The sequence below is a fragment of the Eumetopias jubatus genome, unplaced genomic scaffold (assembly GCF_037043125.1).
Source record: "Eumetopias jubatus isolate StellerSeaLion01/CBP00866 unplaced genomic scaffold, mEumJub1_p1.0 scaffold_5, whole genome shotgun sequence".
NCBI classification, from domain to species: domain Eukaryota; kingdom Metazoa; phylum Chordata; class Mammalia; order Carnivora; family Otariidae; genus Eumetopias; species Eumetopias jubatus.
This window is the reverse complement of record NW_028274811.1, coordinates 77,288,997-77,312,967: the sequence shown is the minus strand read 5'-3', so window position 1 is coordinate 77,312,967 and position 23,971 is coordinate 77,288,997. Positions and strand designations below refer to the sequence as shown.

General features: G+C 35.0%; 1 protein-coding gene across 1 annotated transcript; it reads left to right on the top strand.

The window, feature by feature from the left end:
* Positions 1–352: 352 nt before the first annotated feature.
* On the top strand, positions 353–23,434 carry LOC114200741 (uncharacterized). The gene is made up of 2 exons (XM_088023183.1): positions 353–657; positions 23,119–23,434. The coding sequence occupies exons 1-2, from the start codon at positions 353–355 to the stop codon at positions 23,432–23,434; spliced, it is 621 nt and encodes a 206-aa protein (XP_087879309.1).
* Positions 23,435–23,971: the final 537 nt, after the last annotated feature.

Here is a 23,971-nt window from a genome sequence, read left to right as displayed (position 1 = left end):
TTATTTTTGAAAATTATGTTTAGTGTTTGATCATTTAGAATCTTGATCTCCTCATGCCTAGCAGATATAACAAAACCTATGCATATGTCCTCATCCCTCCTAAGCACAAATCTGAAATTTCTGCTCATGACTGAAAGAACAACTTTCTACTGTTAAATCCTTATGCTGAGGAGATGTGAACAGTGGGGGAAGATTATTATTTTGTATAAATAATCCTAACACAGTATTACCAGAAATAATTCTAGTATAATAAATCTTGCCTCCAAAAGATATATCCAAATCCTAATCCCTGGACTCTGTGCATATTATCATATTTGGAAAGAAGAGGTTTAAAGATGCAATTATGTTTGAAATGGGGATAGCATTCCAAATTATCCAAGTGGGCACTCAATCCATTAGGAGACAGGCGGTGACAGAAGAGAAGAGAGACACCCGGAGGAGAAGGGAATGTGAAGAGGCAGAATCTGATAGAGACGTGAATGCCAAAGAAGGCCAAGGAAAGCTGACAGCCACAAGAAGCTGGGGAGTGGAAAAAAACAGATTCTCTCCTAGAGCCTTCGCGGGGACTACAGAGCTGCCAATACCATGTTTGTGGACTTCTGACATCCAGAACTACAGAAGGATAAATTTCTGTAGTTTAGATGCTCCCAGACGAGGGTAATTTGTTACAGCATTCTTAGGAAACAGTTATCTTTCTGGAAGATATCACTTCTAGTTTTTGAATGTCTGTGAAAACAGTCATTTTTTTCCCCCAGTATACCTCCCTATAAATGTTAAAAATTTGGTTAACTTCTTCAATATTATCCAATCCACTTGCCTTTTTTCAGAGATGCCTCATGAAATTTGGGCTACTGAGTGCTTTTATTGCTTAGAAACAGAAGAGAAGGCTGCCTGCCACAGTGGTCAATCCACTGTCTTAAAAATAATCTTCATCATTTGCTGAATATGCTAATTCTAATCCATTTAATTAACAGTTAACATATTAAAATAAAATTATTTAGAAGGAATTTTAACTTCAATTTCTAGTAATTGTTCAATTTTATTTTTAATGTACTTATGTATTTAATTTTATGTATTTAATGTATTTAATTTTAATTGTACTTAAACTGCTTGAATAAAAAATAGATTATTATAAATCACATAAAAAGAATACTACAACCAGTTTTCCTTTCTAGTGCGTCTTCGTTTTTACATGTAATTCATGTTGGAGCTACTCCAGCTATGTATGAAAGAATGAAAAGTATAGAAATTAAATACTATTGTGCAAAAAGAATATGGATAGCATGCTATTCAGCTTAGAAATTTGCTTGGGAAGGCATTTCTAACAGAATTTCTTAACCTTGGGGATTGCCAGAAGAAGCTGAAGTGATATTGTTAAGTGTTTACAATCCCTTTAGTAGAGATGCAGAATTAAACTCCACTTAGCAAATTTCAGTTTCCCTTAAAGCTGCTTGCATTGCTAATGCAAAAAAAAAAAAAAAAAAAGGACATAATTAAACAACTAAATTATTTTCACAAGTTTCAGGGAGATTTATATAATCTAGACCTTTCTTAAGTTTCATTTTATACTTTGGAGTTTTGAGAGCTTTGATTTTTAAATACATGACAGGATACAGCCTTAGAAGACTGTGCTTTGACACTATAATCGGTCCTATCACACACACTAAGATTTATTGTCATTTACGGTCACTTTGTACTCAAGGCAGAGGTTTAAAGCATTGGTTGTTAACACCTGTATTATAGACTTGGAAGAAACCCCTAGGGTTCGTCGGTCAGTTATGTAAGTTGAGACAGTAAATAACAAACTCGCTTGCCAGAACAGAAAAGACAGGTTATTTCTGTAGAGTTTAACAACCAAGACAAAATTACTGGTCTCATGACAGAAGCTTAAGTCCTATAATTAAACTTATTGCCCTGTGACCTTGGATGCTGATTGTCCATTCGATGTTGAAAGCAGCTACTGACTCACAGGTTCCAGGTGGCACAGATAGAAAGTGACAGTGAAAACTGGTCAAAGATTCCGCCTGTTTCGGGGTATTAGAAACCATTCTTCACCAACATAAATGAATGATTCGCAGTGCTTCTACATGGTTAAATGTGTGAAAAGAGAGAATTGTAGTAAGGAAAATAATTTGTGATTTGACTTATTATCTGGGCTCGTTTCTTAACCTCGGGGATTGCCAGAAGAAGCTGAAGTGATGTTGGTAAGTGAAAGTTTACAATCACTTTATTAGAGATGGAGAATTAAACTCCATTAGCCTTATTTCAAATGAGGTCTTATATCATATTAAGGAGTGAAATAGCATGCTTTAAAGAGCTTGTTTTTGAGAACCATAAGATGATTAAACAAACACTTAAAAACCTGACTTGTAGGGGCGCCTGGGTGGCTCAGTCGTTAAGCGTCTGCCTTCGGCTCAGGTCATGTTCCCAGGGTCCTGGGATCGAGCCCTGCATCAGGCTCCCTGCTCAGTGGGAGGCCTGCTTCTCCCTCTCCCACTCCCCCTGCTTGTGTTCCCTCTCTCGCTGTGTATCTCTCTGTCAAATAAATAAAATCTTGAAAAAAAAATCTGACTTGTAAATAATTTCTTGATGACCTTTGGTCTCTCTGGAAGGACATGTTTACAGACCATTTGTCTAGAAGCCTGGAGGATATCATATATAACTGACAAACACCAATAAATGAATCTCTTGTTGGGGCGCCTGGGTGGCTCAGTCAGTTAAGCAACTGACTCTTGGTTTCATCTCAGGTCATGATCGCAGGGTTGTGAGATTGAGCCCCACCTCAGACTCCCTGTTCTGTGAGGAGTGTGCTTGAAGCTTCTCTCCCTCTGCTCCAACCCAAACATACACTCTCTTTCTGGCTCTCTCTCAAACAAATAAATTCTTTAAAAAAATGAATCTCTTGGGAAGATGGAATAGAGCATACCTATCAACCATTAGACATTGAGTATGGTTATCTATACATATAGATCATCAGATCTTACATATATCCTTTGATTACAAAAATAAGTAACTAAAAATCCTTACTTGAGGAATATTATATAACTGAAAAGCAATTCCACAGTATTACCCCTGAACTTTAGCCATCATCAGGTCTTAATCTGACAAATCACAATATACAATTTTTCCCTGATACTCCAGTTTCCATGCTGTTTGGAACTAATATTGTTTAGTGCTTAATTCTAGCATAAGTCCTTAATGACTCTGGTAACAAGGTCCCAACAGGTAAGAAGTAACATCTTGGTTTTCATGTGTCTGAACCAACCCCATGGATCTACCCGAGCATTTTGCTACTCCCAGTGCTTCTCTCCACCTACTGTTTCAGCAGCCAGTAATATAAAGGGATCATCACAGCAAAAGTTTTTGTACTTTACATCTCCCTATTCCCCAAACAGACTGTTGCTCATATGAGTCTTTTAGTCTGAAACGTGTCTTGCTCCCTATGGGTTACAGATATTTCAAGTAAAGCTCAGATGTAAAAACAGTGCTAAATATACCCTAAAGTTTTATGTTTTGTTTTTCAAATATAAGAAGACTACTTACAGACTTGCAATAGAGAGACTACATGTCAAAAATATATACCTGTTATAAACAATAGTATTCGTTGTTTTTGTCACATTTTTATTATTCCATTCTGTCTTAGTAATATTAAGGATTTAACGTTTAGAAATCTCTGTATATTAATGATATTTTTATAAAGTGAATGTCACTAGAAATTTTGATAATTTTATGTACTTATCATTTATCATAGACTTTAAAGTTTATAAATAATTTCCCATTAAAATTTTTGTATTTAGCATTAGAGAAGTTCACTTCATCAGTGGTTAAAGTAATTATATTTCTTTTAATGATAAAATGTTTTAAATAACTGATAAAAATAATGTATGTCCTGGGTGCATGGGTGGCTCAGTCGGTTAAGCATCTGCCTTTGGCTCAGGTCATGATCCCCAAGTCCTGGGATCAAGTCCTGGATCAGGCTCCTTGCTCAGTGGGGAGTCTGCTTGTCTCTCTGCCCCTTCCCTGCCCCAGGCTCTCTCTCTCTCTGTCTCACTCTCTTTCTCTCAAATAAAAATAAATAAAATCTTTAAAAAAATAATAATGTATGTCCTAAATAAACTTTCCTTCATTCTTTATTACATGGGTTCAATATAGTCGTTCCTATTTCTGATTTTCATTTCTTCTCCTCCAGCCATCCTCAAAACATACCTATTTTAAATTTTATTTAGTGAATTTTTTAACAATTTCTTTAATTTAACCATTTCTTTAATTTTCTTCAATTAATTGCTTCAATGTTAAACTCTTATTCTAATTTTTCTAAGTACATTATGTAATCAACCAATTTGAAGACTGACGTCAATGAAGCATAAAGTGCAAATAATTCAAGCAAATAAATTTTCAAATGGAAAAAGAATTCTATCGCCAAATCGACAGTTGCTTACAGGATGAGAAATTACACAAAAGAAAATGATCTGGAAATTAGATAAAACCCTTGGATGGCACATAAGCCACAAAAATAGATTTTTATTTCACATGCAAAGTCATATTTGGAATCATACCCTAGAGCTTATGTTCTTTCATTACATCACACTGCAGAGAATATTTTTTCACAATTTCCATTGCTTCTTTCGTTCTTTTCCATATTCTTTTCATACTCATAGTGCACATACTCTCAAACAATCTGTTTAAACCCTAGTCTCATCTAAAATTCTAATGTCACTTGGAATAAAGTGGAAAAAATAGTGTAGCAGAACTCTGTTCACTCTTTAGGCTGTGTTTTAAAGTCCACCCAAGAGCTAGTTGTTACATATTACAATAGATAGGTTTTGCTTCAGAGGCTGATTACTTTTATTGATTAACACTACAGTTGATTTACCGTCTTTCGTCTGCCTAGAGAATGCGGATTCTTTCAGGAATAAGGTAAAGGTTGTTGAAAAAAAACACTTGCCAAATGGTGTCCATTAGAGTCTAACAGAAAGGAAGTTACTTCTCTTCTAGTTGAATAAGACTGAGTAAGTAGTCCCGTGAACAAATCTGCAGACAAGCAAAAGCTTAAGCACTATGCAATTATAAAAGAATAGATAGCGATGTTTATACAACCCCCACCAAATTCATTATTTAAGAAGGCTGGGAAAATAATCATGCAGATAAACTGCAGTTATTTTGTTGTTTTAAGGTTGGGAAATTTGCAGTTTCTACTGCTATTTTTTTACTTTCTTACATTTTATTTTCAGTCTATATATTTAGAAAGAAGTATGTATAAAGATAATGGCATCTCACAAATTCTGGTTTGTTCTAATGCAGAACTCAAATTTTCAACTATGCAGTCACTATTAAAAAATCATATGTCTCTCTTTAAAATAATTTCAGAGATGCATATAAATTGAGTTTCAGAAATATCAATGTGGACAAGACTATAAAGTCAGTAAGAACCATAAAACTCCTGACACTCATGTAGTGCTACTTCCATCTGATTGAATCTTTATAAATAATGGCATATCAACACCCAGCATAATCACTAGGTAGTGCATTAAAAGGTACACTAACATATACATATATATATTTTCTATTTTATAAAATAGTGATTAGCTCATTGCATTTAGGACAATTATATCCCTAAAAAATTTTTAACAATACAAAAACAACAACACAAATATCCAAGGACAAGTAAGAAAAATAAAACTTTTCAATGTGCCTCAACAGAAAAAAAGAAAATCACTAACTAGGTTTACAATGAAAGGAAATGGACAATGACACTGATCCAGAATGATTTGAAAGGTGAAATCCTTAAAAAAAAAAAAAAAGGTGACATCTTGATAAAGAACTATTGGTAAATAATGTAGAAAGAAGGGGCACCTGGGTGGCTCAGTCCTTAAACGTCTGCCTTCATCTCAGGTCATGATCCCGGGGTCCTGGAATCAAGCCCCGCATCCCTGCTCAGCAGAAAGCCTGCCTCTCCCTCTCCCACTCCCCCTGTTTGTGTTCCCTCTCTCGCTCGCTCTCTGTCAAATAGATAAATAAGATCTTAAAAAAATGTAAATGAGGTCAGATGTTAAGACCTCCCTCACCAATATTTAAATATAATTTTTAAAAGTTAGAAAAAACCCATAAAACAAACTAATATACAAATTGACAATATCAAGGAGAAAATTATAAGTACAGTTTAATGCTGTGAATCTTACAAATAAGGCAGCAAAGAAAACTTTCACTTCTGGCTATATAAGAGTATTTTGTAGGACCAATTCTTATTTAAATGGAATTAGGAGTTGATATCCCAGTGATAAGGGAGGAACAAAGTGAGGTGAATCTCAATTTTTTTACTAGTTTTCCCCAGAGATATTTACCATATCATAAGTGGCAAAGGTAAAGATATGAAGAGCTCAGCTGTAACTGAGAGAGTAAAAAATATAAGGGTTTTATGTGGTCAGAGCTGAAGAGAAAAATGATGGTGTTTAGGACATTTATGAATTGAGGTTATAACATCTTAGAGAAAACAAAAAGTCAAATGGAGTCTTACGTTTTGTACATTTTCCCTACAATGTGTTTTTATTTGAGTGCAGCAATTAAAAAAGGCTGATAATTAAGTATAAAGTAGAAGGTAAGAGTCTCAGAAGTCAAAGAGGGCTTTTGGCAGATTATTATGGAGATCCTTGTGCATATAAGGCATGGGATCCCTAGAAAAACAGTAGGGCTTTAGGACAGACTCTGAAGGGAGACACATTAAAGGAAGAGCACTATGGAAATCAACCAATCAAAATAAAAATGAAAAACTCCTTAGAATCACCTCAATTCAATAGTGATTCAGATCACCTACCCCTTCTCTAAATATTTCCAGAACCAAAACATACAACTTTGGCAGGAAGATGACATTATTCAGAATCTCACATAAAATATCTACATTAAGCAAAATTACAATCATACCAGAAAATAAGACCAAAAGAAACACCAAAAAAATAGAAAAAGTCTCCTAGACAATCCAGATACCAGTATTTTCAAATACTGTCTTTAACCATTAATAACAAGGTCAAAAATATAAATGATGCAAAATTTCAGCAATAAATTGAAACTTACAAAAGAAATGAAGTGGACCTTCTAAAACTGAAATATCTAGTAGATGAAATTATAAATTCAGCAAATGAACTTAAGAGCACATTAGAGGGGCTCCTGGGCAGCTCAGTTGGTTAAGCCTCTCTGACTCTTAGTTTTGGTTTAGGTGATGATCTCAGGGCCATGGGATCAAGCCCCATGTCAGGCTAGGGCCTCAACAGGAGTCTGCTAGAGATCTTCTGCCTCTCCCTTTCTATCTGCCCCTCCACCTGCTGTCTTTCTCTTTAAAATAAATAAATAAAATCTTTTTTTTTAAAAAAAGAACAAATTAGACACAACTGAAGAAATAATATTTGAACAGAATGATAGATTAGTAGAAAAGATGCTAATTGAAGAAAAGAGACAAATTTAGTATGAAAATACATAAAACAGAATAAGCACTATAGTGGTCATAAATAAAAATATATAATCCAGAAAGAAAGGAGCAGAATAATAGGGCAAAGTCTATTAGGAGAGACAGTGGATAAAAAGCTGATAAAACTGAAAAAAATGGCAAAAGAAATTATTTAGAAAGATTTTAGAAGTTCTACAAAACCCAACAGGATGAATCTGAGAAAACCACATTTAGCATCATAATGAAAGTGTTTAAGAAGAAAATGAAAACAAAAGGCTTAAAAGTAACAACAACAACAACAAAAACCTGCAATTCACATTTAAAAGAACAAGTAACAAAGCATTGTATTCACAAGAGAAGTAATGAATTTCCATCTTCTAAATGCTAAAATAACTGCAAACATAGTATTTTATTTCCTGTGGGAAATAGCCTTCAGAGATACTGACAAATGAAAGACAATTTCAGACAAACAGAAACTGGAACCTGGAACCACCACTAGGAGAACATGGCTGGGCATTTCTGACTTGAGTCTTTCATGAGGTAGTATTCAGATACCAGCCAGGGCTGCAAGTTATCTCAAGGCTGAAATGGGGCCGGATGATTTGATTCCGCAGTGACTAACTCCCACAGGTTTGGAAGTTAGAATTAGCTATTGATGGGAGACTTCAGTTGTTCTTGAGGACTCTCCAAAAGACAGCTTGAGTGTTTTTATAGCATGCTAGTTGGAGTCTCATTGACTGAACAAAGCAGGGGTCCAAGAAAGAAGCTGGTATGCCTTTTACAAAACAAAATGAATAACAAAAAGCTAGTACTATAATGTGTAATTAGAGAAATGTAAATTAAACTACACTATGATTCAATTTTTCACCTTCAATTTCTCAGATTGCTAAAAAAATTAAAATATCTATTAAAAATTAAAAATATAAAGGACAACATATTCTGAGCATGAATTGGGATAAACAGGTATCGTCTATACTTCAAACTAGGGAAGAATTTGTCAACATCTAACAAAAGTACATTAGCATTAATTTCTGACCCAGCAAACTCACTTCTATGAATTTAGGCTGGAGATACATCAAACAACAACTTGAAAACACACATTTGCATACTTATTCATGCAATATTAGCTGTAATTAAAAACAGAAAAGGAAAAAAAATAAAACACTATCTCCATTGATAGGAGAGTGATTAAACAGACAGTACTTCTGCATGATGAAGCATTATGTAGCTACAAAAAATGATGATGATCTCTATGAATGGACAAGAAGTGATATCCAGGATATATTTTTAACTGAAAGAAGCAAAATACGAAAGAATATCTATAATGAGTCATTTTTTCATTTAATAAAAATGTGGCAAAAATATAAATGTATTTATTCTTTTCTTTGCCAAAATAAAGATAGAGAAAGTAAATCAAATACTAATGGTATTGATTACTTACAAAGAGTGGGTGGCAAGAGGGTTGAAAAGATAGAAGGGTGAAGATGACATTGTCTGTATTCCTCTGTGCACAGTTTTCACTTCTGGACCCATATTACTAGTTTCTATACTAGTTTCCATATTTATGTTACTAATTCACATATCAAAACAGACAAAGAATTGCTGATTCTACAGCTAGAGTTTGAAGAATAAAAGTCTGGAACAGCTTTTGTGTATGTGTGTGCCAGAAAATAAAGTTACTAAAATATTGGTAGATGGATATATAGCATATATTTACAAGAGTGCACATGTAAAGACACACACATCTATTTACATGCATGTATTACATATAGGTATACTTCATAGTTTGTCTGCTAAGGGAGAGTTGCAAGAAGATAATCCTCAAAGAATAAGCACAGTGAGATTTGGGGTTTTAATCACAGTCTCTAAAAATGGAAATTTTGTCTCCTGTTTATATAGATTAGAACCTAATTTTATCAAATTGGCTTCAGTGTCCTGTACATTTTATTTATTTATTTATTTATTTTTTAAAGATTTTATTTATTTATTTGAGAGAGAGAGAATGAGAGACAGAGAGCACGAGAGGGAAGAGGGTCAGAGGGAGAAGCAGACTCCCCGCTGAGCAGGGAGCCCGATGTGGGACTCGATCCCGGGACTCCAGGATCATGACCTGAGCCGAAGGCAGTCGCTTAACCAACTGAGCCACCCAGGCGCCCTGTACATTTTAAACAGTAACAGAAATGACTACTATATTGTTTTATGTATTTAGTACTTGCTTCCTTGAGGAATAGGTGTTGAATTTTATAAAAGGTATCTGGGGGGTATTTCTTAACTTGGTCATGAGATTTTTCTTCTATTACCCATTTATGCAGTTAATTAAATTAATGTATTTTTATTATTGAAATAAATTTCCATTCCTTTATTAAATACTCCATGGCCCTAATATTTCTAAAGCACAAATATTTTATGATTTTAATATTTCATTTTGGATATTTAAATTTATATGTGAAAGTGACATGGACTTACAGTAGTATTACTATTCAACCTGGTATTAAGACTTCTCTAGCCTTTTATTTTTCTTATTTTTTTTTTAAGATTTCATTTATTCATTTGAGAGAGAGAGAGAGAGCACTAGCTCTCTGGTGGGAGGGAGAGGGAGAAGCAGACTCCCTGCTGAGCTGGGAGCCCAATGTGGGGCTCCATCCCAGGACCCCGGGATCATGATCAGAGTTGAAGGCAGACGCTTAACTGACTGAGCCACCCAGGCGCCCCTCAAGCCCTTTAAAATAGCTTAAAGAGCTTTTTATTATTGCCTATGACTCAAAACAGCTCTGTCTCTTACAGGTTTAAAAGAATGAATATTACAACTATATGCTTGCAGTTTTTAGGTTTGTATTTCTCTTCTCACCCAAGTGATTTTCGAATAAAAGTTTTCCTTCAATTTTCTGGTGGAAGGACTTTTGAGTTTTTTATTACCTTTTGTTTTATTGATGATTTCCAGTTTTACTGCTCTGTGATGAGAGAATGATGTATTTCTATTTCATGAAAATTATTATTTTCTCTCTCAACATCATTTTTTAAATGTTGATATGCATTTGAAAAGGCGATGTATCTTCTGTTATCACTATAGAAATTTGGTACATATCCATAAATCTCAGTGATCATGTTGCTTAACTCTTCTGTGATCCTTTGTTTTACTACCTAATTCCATTCTCTCTTCCACCCCAGAAGTAACCACTATTGTTCAACTGATGAATTTCTTCCTCATCCACATTTTATAATTTCACTACACATTTATTTGTCTATAATAAATTAATAGCCTCATCTATGTCTTCCTATACTGGTGAAAGCATCCCTAGGTTTTTTAAGTGTATATATGAAAATAGAATAACTGAGATATACAAACCTAAACTATTATGGGGTGTTCTTATTAATATTTTACTTTATTTCCTTTACAGGATAGTACTTTTAAGCCATTCAGATTTTTAAACTTTTGTTTGTTTCATTTATCTCTGTATTTATTCCTTTATTGTGTGCTCGTAGAAAACAAAACTGACAATTTTTATAGTGATTTTTCAGCATGTGCACACTTTTAGAATTTCATTAATTGTAGTTTCTATGTAGACATTGGTTTTATTGATACATAATTTGATCTTTTGCAAATAATTTTTTTTTACTTTCTATCCTTTATTACATTGTTTTCTTGTTGTATTATGTTGACTAGAATTAGCAATAAAGTATTGAATAGAAGCTCTGGTAATTAGCATTCTTGTCTCAATCCCAATTTTTTAATCCTCATGAAAATAATTCTAATGTTTCAACATTAAATAAAAATTACTAGAGGTTTTAGATAGACATTTTAGTTACAAAAAAAAAACTGCTTGCACATAGTAAATGTTTTTAACATGAACAGAAAGTAACATTCTGTTAATATTCATATGTGTATGAATAATTTTCTAATATTTAATCATCCATGCTTTTTTGATATAAAACTTACTTGGTCACAATGTATTATTTTATTTACAGATAGATAAATTAAGTATGCTTATATTTTAATAAGAAATCATTTTGTGAAGACATTTTTGGAGACTGCAATTCACATTAAAAATGATGTGGGAGGTTTTCCCCTCTATTATGTCAGGAAAGAAATGGTATAAGATAGGGCATGTCATTTCTTTGAGGTTTGGTAAAATTCAATGTATAAGTGCATGTGACTAGTGCACTCTTGGTGCACAGATTTTTTTAGTACTGGCTAGATTTCTTGTTAAGATGGTTAAAATTATATTTACATATGTTTACAATTTTGTATTATTTTTGTAATTTGAATTTCTTTGTAAAGTGTCTAATTCTGTTAAAGTTTATAAATAGAACCACTGCACCTATTCTTTTTTTTTTTTTACAGTGTAGGTTTTTTTTTTTTTTTTAAGTCTTTATTTAAATTCCAGTTAGTCAGCATACAGTGTAATATTAGTTTCAGGTGATTCAGCACTTCAGGTGATTAGAATTTAGTGATTCAAAACTTCCATACAACACCTGGTGTTCTTCTCAAGTGCTCTCCTTAATCCCCATCACCTATTTTACCTAACCCCCACAACCACCTCCACACTGGTAACCCTCACTTTGTTCTCCAGAGTTACTACTATACCTGCTCTTACTTGAATATTACAGATATGATGTGTCAGCAAGTCACCATGCCCTTCCTTTCCTACATACATAAAAGTGTCAGGATGACCCTAACTAAGTAATCCCCTATTTGGGAAATGTAATTATGCTTTAACAAAAAGACATGAAAAAGAAACTCCTGGAAAAGCTATTTTGGCTGATTTCTAGCTAGGATATTGTGGCAATACAATGCAGAAAATGCTATAACTATACTGTAGACACAGTATGAAGACATTTCTCCCCACAGCTCTTACTCATTACCTTTAGAGACTGCATGTTTCAGTTTGAAGCCTCTAAGACTTTTCTTTATAAATCTGTTGCATAATAAAAACATTTATTTGTTCCTTTTCTGCACTTTCAGAAGCCTCATATCTTTTTAACTTATAAACATTTCTGAGGAGGCACATAGCTTGTTATTTAGTTAGCATTTAGGCTACCCAAAGATAGCAGTTCAATAAATAAATTATTAAATTTCCCTATCTGCAAATATTTATCCTAAAATAATTTTTCAGTCTTCATTTTTTTATAAAGAGAATAGGAAGAATAAGGAAAACATACATATATTACAATGTATGAGAAATATATTTTGACCATATTATAGAAGAGACTTTTCAAAAAACTTCAATAAACTACATCAAATAAATTTTGAGCATTTGGAATGTACCAGATCTCAAATTAGATGCTGTGAGGATTGAGGCATATGTTTCTAACCTGAATATACTTACAGGAGCTGACTCACAATCCCATCAAAATCATTTTATTTTATTTTAATTAATTAATTTATTTATTTTTAGAGAGGGAGAGAGAATGAGCAGGGTGGGGGAAGGGCAAAGGGAGAGAGAGAGATAGAGAATCTTAAGCAGGCTCCACAACTAGCATGGAGCCCAACATGGGGCTCGATCTCATGACCCTGAGATCACGACCTGAGAGTCAGATGCTTAACCGACTGAGCCACCCAGACAATCCCCATCAAAATAATTTTAAAGAAAATACATTTTAAAAATATATTTAATTTTGGGACGCCTCGGTAGCTCAGTTGGTTAATCATCCGCCTTTGGCTTGGCTCATGATCCCAGGGTCCCAGGATTGAGTCCTGTACCAGCTCCTTGCTTGGCAGGGAACCTGCTTCTCGCTCTACCTGTTCTGCCTGCCATTTCCCCTGCTTGTGCTCATTCTAGCTATTTCTCTCTCTCTCTGACAAATAAAAATAAAAAGTATATATATTTAATTTTTTATGGTTTTTTTTAAAGATTTTATTTATTTGACAGAGAGAGACACACAGTGAGAGGTACATAATAAAACTTCTATTAGGGGGAGTGGGAGAGGGAGAAGCAGGTTTCCCGCTGAGCAGGGAGCTCAATGTGGGGCTCGATCCCAGGACCCTGAGACCATTACCTGAGCCGAAGGCAGACACTTAATGACTGAGCCACCCAGGTGCCCCAAATTTTTTTATAAATTTAAGTGTGATTTCATTTTTGATTGCAACAATACTTCATAAAATTGCTAAGTGAAAAACTTTTAGAAGCAAACTATAATTCCTGTATATTAAACATGTTAATTTGCAAGAACAATTTGGAAACATCCAAAGAATTTTTATTTTCCTTATTTCTTTTTTTTTCCCAAAGATTTTATTTATTTTGAGAGAGTGAGAATGAGAGAGAGAGTATATGAGAGGAGGGAGGGTTAGAGGGAGAAGCAGCCTCCTTGCTGAGCAGAGAGCCGGATGCGGGACTCGATCCTGGGACTCCAGAATCATGACCTGAGCCAAAGGCAGTCACTTAACCAACTGAGCCACCCAGGCGCCCCTTTCCTTATTTCATCTTAATAAGATATCCCTTACTTAGAGATAAGTTGCTCTCCCTCCTAGCAAGTGGTAAGTTGCTATCCATCACATTTCAGTTTTTGTCACCATTAAGTGATACAACGATCTGGAGTATTTATTCTTAAAATAGAGAAATAAAGGGGCACCTGGGTGGCTCAGTCAGTTAAGCATCTGCCTTCGGCTCAGGTCATGATCCCAGGGTTCTGGGATCAAGCCCTGTGTTGGGCTCCCTGATCAGTGGGGAGTCTACTTCTCCTTCTGCCTCCCCCCACGCTCATGCTCTCTCTCTCTCTCAAATAAATAAAATCTTTTGTTAAAAAATAGAGCAATAAAGTTTTACCTGACTTCTCATTATAAAATTAAATATATACAAAACCTGGTACATAACTGCCTCAAATAATCTTTATAAAAAGCATTGTTTGAAAATTAGACACTATCCGCTTTTTCTTTTAAACTGAAAACTTTAAACATTTCATTAATTGTAGAGCATTTTTGACTGCAAATATCTGTCACTGTAATCAGTGATTTTGTATAATAAAGACTGGAAATAATTTAGTAACATTAAACTTATGTTACAAAATTTGTATTTACTATTGTAAAACCAGAATGAAATGGCATATACTTCTATACTACAATGTTTAATTTAATGGAAATACAGAAAAGTAATTATTCTAGAAAAACATCTAAATATGCAATTCAGTGACCTAGTCTCCTAAGTTTAATTAAAATTACTTTCTGCTTAGGAAAACAGAAAGATCTGCAGTCTACTATTGACCCTCCCAATCAAATGTCCCTTATGTTCGAAGACAGAGATTAATATACCTTCTTCTTTCATGGACCACCTTCATATCCTAAAGAATGATTACATCTCTGAGGTTTCAAGGCATCTCCTTGATAACAGAAAGCATGTGCTGAAGTTCTATTATGTACCAAATGTCCTCAGGGATTATGTACATTACCTCCTCTAATTTTTCAACAACCGCTTAAGATAGGTAATAATTCAAATAATATCTGTCTATAACAACTATGTCCCAGATACTTTTAAATTTCCACAATTTCAGTAACATTTTTTTAAAGAAGCATAAAGTTTCCACCCTCGTGGACATTATGTTCTCGTGGCGCTGGGGAGAAGGAAGAGTCAGAAAATAAACATAACAACTTATTAAAATGCAAAATGTCATTTGTAGATGTTATTTTTAGAAAGCAGAGAAATAGAGAGATAGATTGGATAGTCAAACCAGGTCTCCCTTAGTTAGAACATGATTTTTTTTTGAGATTTTTAAATTTTGAATCCTTGCTATAGCTAGTATTTTTTTCTTTTTTTTTCATTTTATTTTATTATGTTATGTCAGTCACCATACATTACATCATTAGTTTTTGATGTAGTGTTTCATGATTCATTGTTTGCATATAACACCCAGTGCTAGAAGATGATATTTTAATAAAAATCTAAAGTAGATGAGAGATTGAGTAATGCAATATCTGGAAAAGACCATCCCAAATCTAAGGAACAACAAATGGGAAATCTTTTGGGGGAAGGATTCCTGGTTTGTTTGGGAGTATCTTGAACAACAGTGTAGCCGAAGGTGAGGAAGTGCCAGATGATGAAGAGTAAGTGTGTCAGATGATGAAGAAAGAATGGGAAAGAGCTATCAGATCCCAAAATATTTGTGATATTTTTAACAATTTTGGCTTTCACTGAGAGAAAAAGGCTTTGAAGTGACTTCAAAAGAAGAGGGACATATGCTCACTGAGAAACACTGTGGCTCCATGAAGAGAATGACTGGAGAAGGGAAACAGGGAGATCAGACAGGAAGCTATTGTGATAACTCATTTCAGGGCTGATGATGGTTTGGACCAGTGGCTTTACGACTGTGGGGATGCAGAGGATGTTGAGAAGTGGTCTCCCACTGGATGAAAGGCAGAGTCAATAGGATTTTGCTGCGGGTTTGAGTATCAGATGTGCGGGAAGGAGGGGAGTTGCAAAGTTTAGCCTGAGCACCTGGAAAGAAGAAGTTAAAATTTGCTGAGATGGGAAAGACTGCCCTGAGACTCTAAGAAGTTTATGTTTTGAAGTATTATGTATGAGGTGCCAATTAAACAGCCAAGTGTAATATCAAGTAAGCAGCTGCAGACATAAGCCTGGATTTCAGGGGGAGACCAAGGCTGAAGACGTAAATCTGGGAGTTGTTTGTAAACAGATGATACTCAGTGAACCATGAGACTGGGTGAGAACCAAAGAGATTGTTTATATATGGAAAAGGGAGGAAGTCCATGGGTTGGCATAGGAAGATAAAGCAGAATCAGCAAAACAGTCACCAAAGGTAGCCAGGGGAGTAGGAGAAAAAACTAGAAAAGGCTGAATTAAGAATTCTAGTGAATATATTTTTTTAAAATGTTATTATGTATGTTAATCACCATACATCATTAGTTTTGATGTAGTGTTCCATGATTCATTGTTTGTGCATAACACCCAGTGCTCCACGCAGAATGTGCCCTCTTTAATACCCATCACCAGGCTAACCCATCCCCCCACCCCCTCCCCTCGAGAACCCTCAGTTTGTTTCTCAGGGTCCATAGTCTCTCATGGTTCGTCCCCCTCCCTCCGATTTCTCCCCCTTCATTTTTCCTTTCCTACTATCTTCTTCTTTTATTTTTAACATATAATGTATTATTTGTTTCAGAGGTACAGGTCTGTGATTCAACAGTCTTACACAATTCACAGCGCTCATATTTTAAGAAGAAACTGACCAAGGGATTTAGAAGAGCAAAGGTTACTGGTGACTTTGACACAACAATTTTGGTGGGGAAGGGCAGGGAGGGGTGGAGAGAGGGGAGGGGAGGGGCAGGGAGGGGAGGGGAGGGGAGGGAAGGGAAGGAACAGGATAGTAGCTGGAAAGAGACAATGGGTCAGGAGAAGATTTTATTAAAGTGGAAAAAATACAGCCTGTGTATTTGTGAGGGGGAGGAAATAAATGCATGATTACACCAAAAAGAAGGGAGAAATCTGGTGTGAAAGCCTTGAGTAGAGAAGAGGGGATGGATCTGATGTACCAATGAAGCAGGTGGCCTCTGTTAAGAGCAGAGAGCTCATAAATATTTAGAGGAGAAAAGGCAAAGTACAAGAGCAAAAATACAGGTGAGTGGGGGTATATGTGATGATGGGAGCTTGCTGAAATTTTCTTCTTTTTTTTCTTAGCAAAATAGGAAGAAGGTCAGCAGTTGAGAATGTGGATGAGGGATAAGGTGTTGGATGTTTGATAAGAGAAATAAAAAGAGAACTAGTCATCTAGAAGATTCTAGAAACCTGAATGAGCCAGAGAAATGTGGCATGATTGGTAGGAGGAGTAGGGGACTGATAGAGATGAATGATTTTCTTTGTAAGTGAGATTAACCACAATTCTGCTCATTTGGTGGATGAGTAAATGGAGACAGAGAAAAAAATCAGATGTCACGCAGCTAGTAAATGTCAGAATTAAACATGCAACAAGTCCAAACCTAAGGAGAGTTAATCATTTTATTCTGCCTAAGTAATCTTATGGCGTTACCAAAATTTCCCATGGATACCAGAAGGTAGAGTGTTGTCAAAATTTGAAACAAATCATTCTCCATTCCCTTGTGAAAAGACACAACTGTCACAGATGGAGTTTAGCAGGCAGCCGCTAAAGCAGAATCAAAGAAAGCCTATATTCCCATCTTTAAAAGACCTCACAACTATAAGCTAATATGAGAAGGAAGGAGTATTTGATGACTGTGGAATATTCACACCTACTATACATGCCTTAAGATTTTGATAATGGTAAGAAAAAGGTATACAGAGTGGGGGGGGGAAACTACTGAAAAACTGAACCACTTACTTGCTGAAGATTCTTCATTTGATACCTGTGGCCTATGTGATATAGGGAATTATAAGATAATTCAACTTCCCTTGAACTCTCATCACAGATACTCTTTAAAAATATTGTGGACTATGCTTACAAATGGCCAAAATGGTAAATTTTGTGTTATGTATACTATACTACAATAAAATGAAAGCATACAGATTTGGAAAAATATATGGGCCTTCATTGTCTCTAAAAATATTATATGGATTTTAATATAGGTATAATCAAGTTTCAAAGTATAATTTGACAGACTAAATACAAAAGCAAAAGGAGAAGAATTGATTGGGTATGAGCAAAGCAAGTTTCCCTATATTCTTAGATTAAAAGACAAAAGAACATTTATGAAATAAGCTCATTTTTACCTCAGAAGTTCCAGAGTAGATGTTAGGAGAAAGAATCATGGGGGTTGGAAGGCCTGATTAGAGAGAGAGCTAGAGGGGAGGAAAGCCTGTGGTGGATTGACCTTGTCCATAAAGCTATCCGAGGTTTCTGTGGATCACTGAGATTTCATCCCCTGGACCGCGGACACCCTCAGCTGTACTCTATCCACCCTGAGGCATGACTACTGGCAAATGATGTTCTCCTGCAAGATAAGCCAAGAGTCAGTATTTTCCAGACAGAAATATCAGCCATAATGTGTTAACTACGGAGAGTTGGCAGGATGACTTCACAATATAAAAGACCGACAAAGGGAGGCTAAGCCATTCAGAGCTCATGAAAGACAAGACACTGGTATTTTCAGTCAAAACATTAATGTCATTTTTGTCAACTAATGTAGTTTTAACATGAAATGTTAAGCAAGAATAATCTAATAATCTAGACAGCCTTATATGCCCAAGTTTCAAAAATTCTTGTCCCTTGTAACGCACTTCAGACCAAATTCGGTAATCTTCTTACCTTAGGTACATCTATTCTATTTAAAATATAAAATTGTAAAAACGCAATGTTTGCTTTTCATTCTCTTTGCAGTAACATTTTGTCAGAAAATGAGAAATACCCACTGCAGGTTGAATAGAAGCTGCCCATTAGCTGTTTCTGCTTAATTGCAATTTCCAAAGCAATCATTATTTGTAATTTTATTTTGCTTCCATAATGATGGTTATTAAAGTGCCTCGTCCATAATGAAAACCTAACAAGTTAATTCTAGACAACTTTACCTTGACTACAAGATTTCCAAAAACGACTATTTCACGACAACAGGAAGTATCTTCCACTGTTTGTCTTTTTAGGGATGAGACAGTACCTAGAGTCTGGTCATGAAGGATTTGAACCTTTTTGTATTTTTGCCAGTTACATTAAGAAACAATACAGCATTTTAAAGCAGTATTAATCAAAGTTATAAAATTACACTATAGAAAATAAAATTTATTCATCTCATTTTAAATCCAAAGTAGAAAATACTCGCTTCCAATAGTTTTGTTTTAGCAAAAGTCTAGATTTAATCAGTAAAATATGTGTTCCTTGGAACAGGCAAGCTAAGCTGTCTTAGCCGTGGTATGGTTTTCTGTGCACTTACTTGCTGGTCAGCCAAGTTAAAGCGTAGACACGTAGAGATGGCCATTATTGAAATCTCATACACAAAAAAGTATTATAAAGCTCAGGTCACTTCAGGAGTTCTGAACATTCATGTTTTAATCTTGTGTCTGTCTTCAGGTGTATTATCATTATACCCCAGGAAAATCTAAATTCCTGCCAAAAAAGTTTCTAGCTTTTATGTTTCGATCATGTGGATTCCTTCTAAAAAAAAACCCTCCCCAGCCCCCAGAATTCTCCAACATTTTCCCAAATGTAAATTAATTCTATACTTAATTTCCATTTCAATCTTAACCCCTCCACAGAGCTAGCATTGATCCATGAATTCTTCTACTTCCAGTGAAACATGTGCTGTCTGCTGCAAAAACTTCTATGACTTTATGGCACCCTAGACATTACATACTTTTAATCTTTGATGAGAGTTAAGTGTGCACATGTCTAGTTTTCCACAATAATCACCTAGCAGAGGGCAGGGATCAGGTGTCATATAGAATGATAGTTGGGTTTCCACTCACAAGTACATAATTCCTGTAGAATATTCAATGCTAAATTATCACAGGAGTACTCACTACTATGTAGATGTAACAGACACTTGACGGTAAATATTGACTCTGTTCTATTACTGTGGCCTGTTTGTACTGAAACCTGCATGATAGTAAGGATAGAGAGGGCAATCTAAGTAATTGCCTAATTAAATGTTCCAGGGCCCTGAGCAACTTCCATAGTAAATAAGGAGAATGAGCCTCATCAATTTCTCAAAGGATTTCTTTTTTTTAGGTACAGTGGCCAATAAATAAAACAAGAAAGAAGATATATATGCAATCATACCTACATTAACTTAACCAGAATATGTGGAAGAGTACATTCTCAAAATTCAGAAACACTCATGAATAGAAAAACTCAAGGTAATTCCTACATTCTTAACTCATCAGTTTCCTTATGGCCTTACCAATTAATCTTTATCCTTACTTTCCCAAAATCTTCTCTAGAATTTCAGAATTGCAGAAATGCACAGAGGTCCCAACTCTATAGTCTAGTTACTGTTTACCTTTTACTACCATAAGTGTGAGGAGGAAGGCAGCTCAGGGTACATGGTATGTCCAACATGGACCTTAGCTCTAGTCCTCTAGTAATTAAATGTCTACTCTCTCATTGACTCTTCTCACTTCTTTGGTCAAAGAATGCAAGCCATTTAATGATTCTATCAATTTTCTCTACATGTTTTGTGACTCTTAAAAGTCCTAGTGACCTGAACATATTCAATTCCAAATCTATTATATTACATATATTTTTAAATAAATTTTTTATTTAAATTTAAAAATCCCCATAAAACAGATATATGTCTCTGAAAATACAGACATTTAAACAACAAATAACTATAACATTAAAGTTAGTCATTTTGAACATTTATTATAACTACCATTTTTTCAAATATGCTGCAGGTTTGAGAAAATAGGGTTAATATGAGAATGATGATATAAAAGAAGCTATAAGAAGTCTTCCTGAAAACCTTCATAATGACAGGATGTCATTGCCTTAGTAATGAGAGACTGAATATACAAACGGACAATGCCAGAGCATATATAAAAATACAACTGACCCACAATCTGCCTGGCCAACCTAAGAACCCAGACCACACACTGTATAGCAATCGATCCCAGTCAGTCCTAAATCAATAAATGATACCTTACCTCATACTTGGGTCCACTTCCAACTTATGACCAGCAGGAGAAAGCCAAATACACTCTCCTAACCAATTACAACACCTTGTGTACCGCATACTTTTACTATTTTAATATTCCATAGTTATTCATACATGTTGTATGCTTCTTAAATCTTTGGTTGCTTTCCAGGATTTATAACTTGATTTGTAAGCATTAGGTATTCAGTAAATATTGGCTGAATATTAAGTTAATGTGTTATCTTTTTAATAATTTATTTTGTGATATCATGGTAGTTATACTATCTTAATAAAAACTAAATTGAAAGATACTATTGATTATAAAACAGATTTTTTAGGGCACCTGGGTGGCTCAGTTGGTTAAGCATCTGACTTTTAGTTTTGGTTCAGGTCATGATCTCTTGGGTGGTGAGATGGAGCACCCCCTCCACCCCTGGGGACTCCACACTTAGAGGGGAGTCTGCATGAGATTCTTTCCTTCCACCTCCCCCCCCACTCACACAGGCATGCAAACATGCTCTCTTTCTCTCTTTAAAATAAATAAATAAATCTTTAAAAAAATGATATTTAAAATAATTTGTTTAAAATTGGAAGTTATCTGTTTCATGACTTCACTGAGCATGTCATTTATAAGTAGTTATCTTATATATGTAAATTAAACCATTTCTTGAGATTAATTAACAAATAGTCTATTTATTTTATAGGGTGATCAGTACAATCAGCGTTACCCTCAATTTTAACCTAATTCTAATGCTTTTAACTTTCCAAATATTTCCAAGTATATACTCTTGTTTTTTGGGGGTTTTTTGTTTTGTTTTTTTTTAACTTTGGTTTTTCATTGCCTTGAATATCTCAATGTGCTTAGAAATTAAAACTAACCGATATGTCTTTCACAATATCCATGTGTATGATACTTTGTACAAATAAAAATTGTTATGCTTATTGATGAGTTCCTTCTGAGTCTTTCCTTAAGGTACCTTTTAATTTTATGTCTGTTTTTTGTTTAATCTCCTTTTTATAACTCAAGTCCTTATAAGCAATATTTTTGTGTTAATTCACTACTAATATTCTCTTCAATTTTGTTCATCTCCTTCAAGTACATATAAAGGTAAGGGAATATGAGAAAGAATAAAATTCAAAAATTAAAATAGTTTGTATTTGGTGTATAATATGAATGTCATAACCTTCAGATTTTTGCCTTACATTTGAATCTTTTATTTTCTTTCACAAGTTTTCTGTTTTAATAATTGTATATCTTTAATAGAAGCTTAAAATAAGTCTCTTTTAGAAAGTCCTAATTTCGGAAATAATCCGAAGAATGTAGCACATGTTTAGTTTGTGTCATTTTTAGTAAAGTCATAGATGCTGCTCCTGACGTCACTGCTGCTGATGATAACGAAGCAGAAACAATGGAAAATCACCTACTATTCTCTTTGTTTTGAAACAATGAAAAATAATACTTACATGACAGCATTTATAATGCTTATGTAGTTTTTTTTTTCCCCTGCAAAGTTCTCTAAATCAGTATATTAACTTATTTTGTAGAAAGAGGATTGCCTTTGGAGGCAAAACTAAGTGATCATTTGCTATGTATCAGCATTTTCTTTAATTCTCCTTCAGGAGACCTTTCGTTCTTATTTCATGATAAGGCAGGAAAATAGAATGAGCCCAGGGGTATTATTTAATTACATGCTTTCTCAGCTAGAAATCAAATAGTCACTTCTCTCTGAGTGAAACCTTAATGATAAAGGAAAAGGTATCAGAAATAATATTAGAATAATGACAGTCTAAAGGAGATCCTGATACAGAACAAATCAACATAATTTTCGAGGGTTCCACTAATAATGACCTGCAGACCTCAGTCCAAGCCAATAATCCCATTCTTTTTTCTATCAAATCTAAGTCTCTACCCATCAATTCACAGAGTTAGACCTTCAATGGTAGTGTCAGTACAATGGGTCCCATCCCCAAAGCCACAAATGCCTACACAAGAAATGATGACCTAACCCAAGACAATTAGAATCCAATTCTCAGAATTTGAAATTGGTATTAGGTGACTGGTTTTTAAGGGAACTTCGGTGCCCTGAGCACTGGGGAGAAAGGATTTGGTTATAAAGGTTCCTGCTTTCACAGGATTATTCCGGGATTTATGTGCCAGAGGGCGGGGGGGAGGGGACATCACACGCCATAACAGCACTGGAGGCAAGTCCATCTATGGGGAGAAGTTTGATGATGAGAATTTCATCCTGAAGCACATGGGTCCTGGCATCCTGTCCATGGCCAACGCTGGACCCAACACGAACGGTTCCCAGTTCTTCATCTGCACTGCCAAGACCGAGTGGTTGGATGGCAAGCATGTGGTGTTCGGCAAGGTCAAAGAAGGCATGAACATCGTGGAGGCCATGGAGCACTCTGGGTCCAGGAATGGCAAGACCAGCAAGAAGATCACCATTGCTGACTGTGGACAGATCTAATAAATCCGACTTGTGTTTTATCTTAATTACAAGACCATTCCTTCTGTAGCTTGGGAGAGCACCCCTTCACCCCCACCTGATCGAAATACCCCAGAATCTCTGTGCTCTTGGGGCAGTTCTGCAGGCTCCATGGTTCCTTAGCCCCAGGTCTAGCTGGATTGTAGAGTTCAGTTTATGATGATGAAATAAAACCTAAATCAGAAAAAAAAGGGATTCTATTTTAATATATAATGGTCTCTTTAAAAAAAAGGGAGATTTAAAAGCTTGAGTACTGTTCTACAGTTTTCCTCCAGTACTTTGACAAAGTTGCTGTCAAACAACAACAACAAAAAGCCCCAAAACCAGATTATAAAAAAACACAGTAATAAAGTAAACAAAGAGAAACACAAGTGAGAATATCTTGAATTCCTAATGCGTTTCTATTTCCTACTCTCGTGGCTTTCTGAGTCCCGAATATATTTTGTCCCTTTTGCTTCTTTGAATCCTCAAAATAAAGTTCTTCTTCTATTAAACTCATGTTGGTTTCTGGTATTTACA

Bases quoted from the DNA above. Each gene is read 5' to 3' on its own strand.
- LOC114200741 (XM_088023183.1), top strand. From the start codon at position 353: ATGGGGATAGCATTCCAAATTATCCAAGTGGGCACTCAATCCATTAGG. The intron at 658-23,118 runs GTAATTTGTTAC...TTTATGTGCCAG, and splicing joins TTAGATGCTCCCAGACGAGG to AGGGCGGGGGGGAGGGGACA.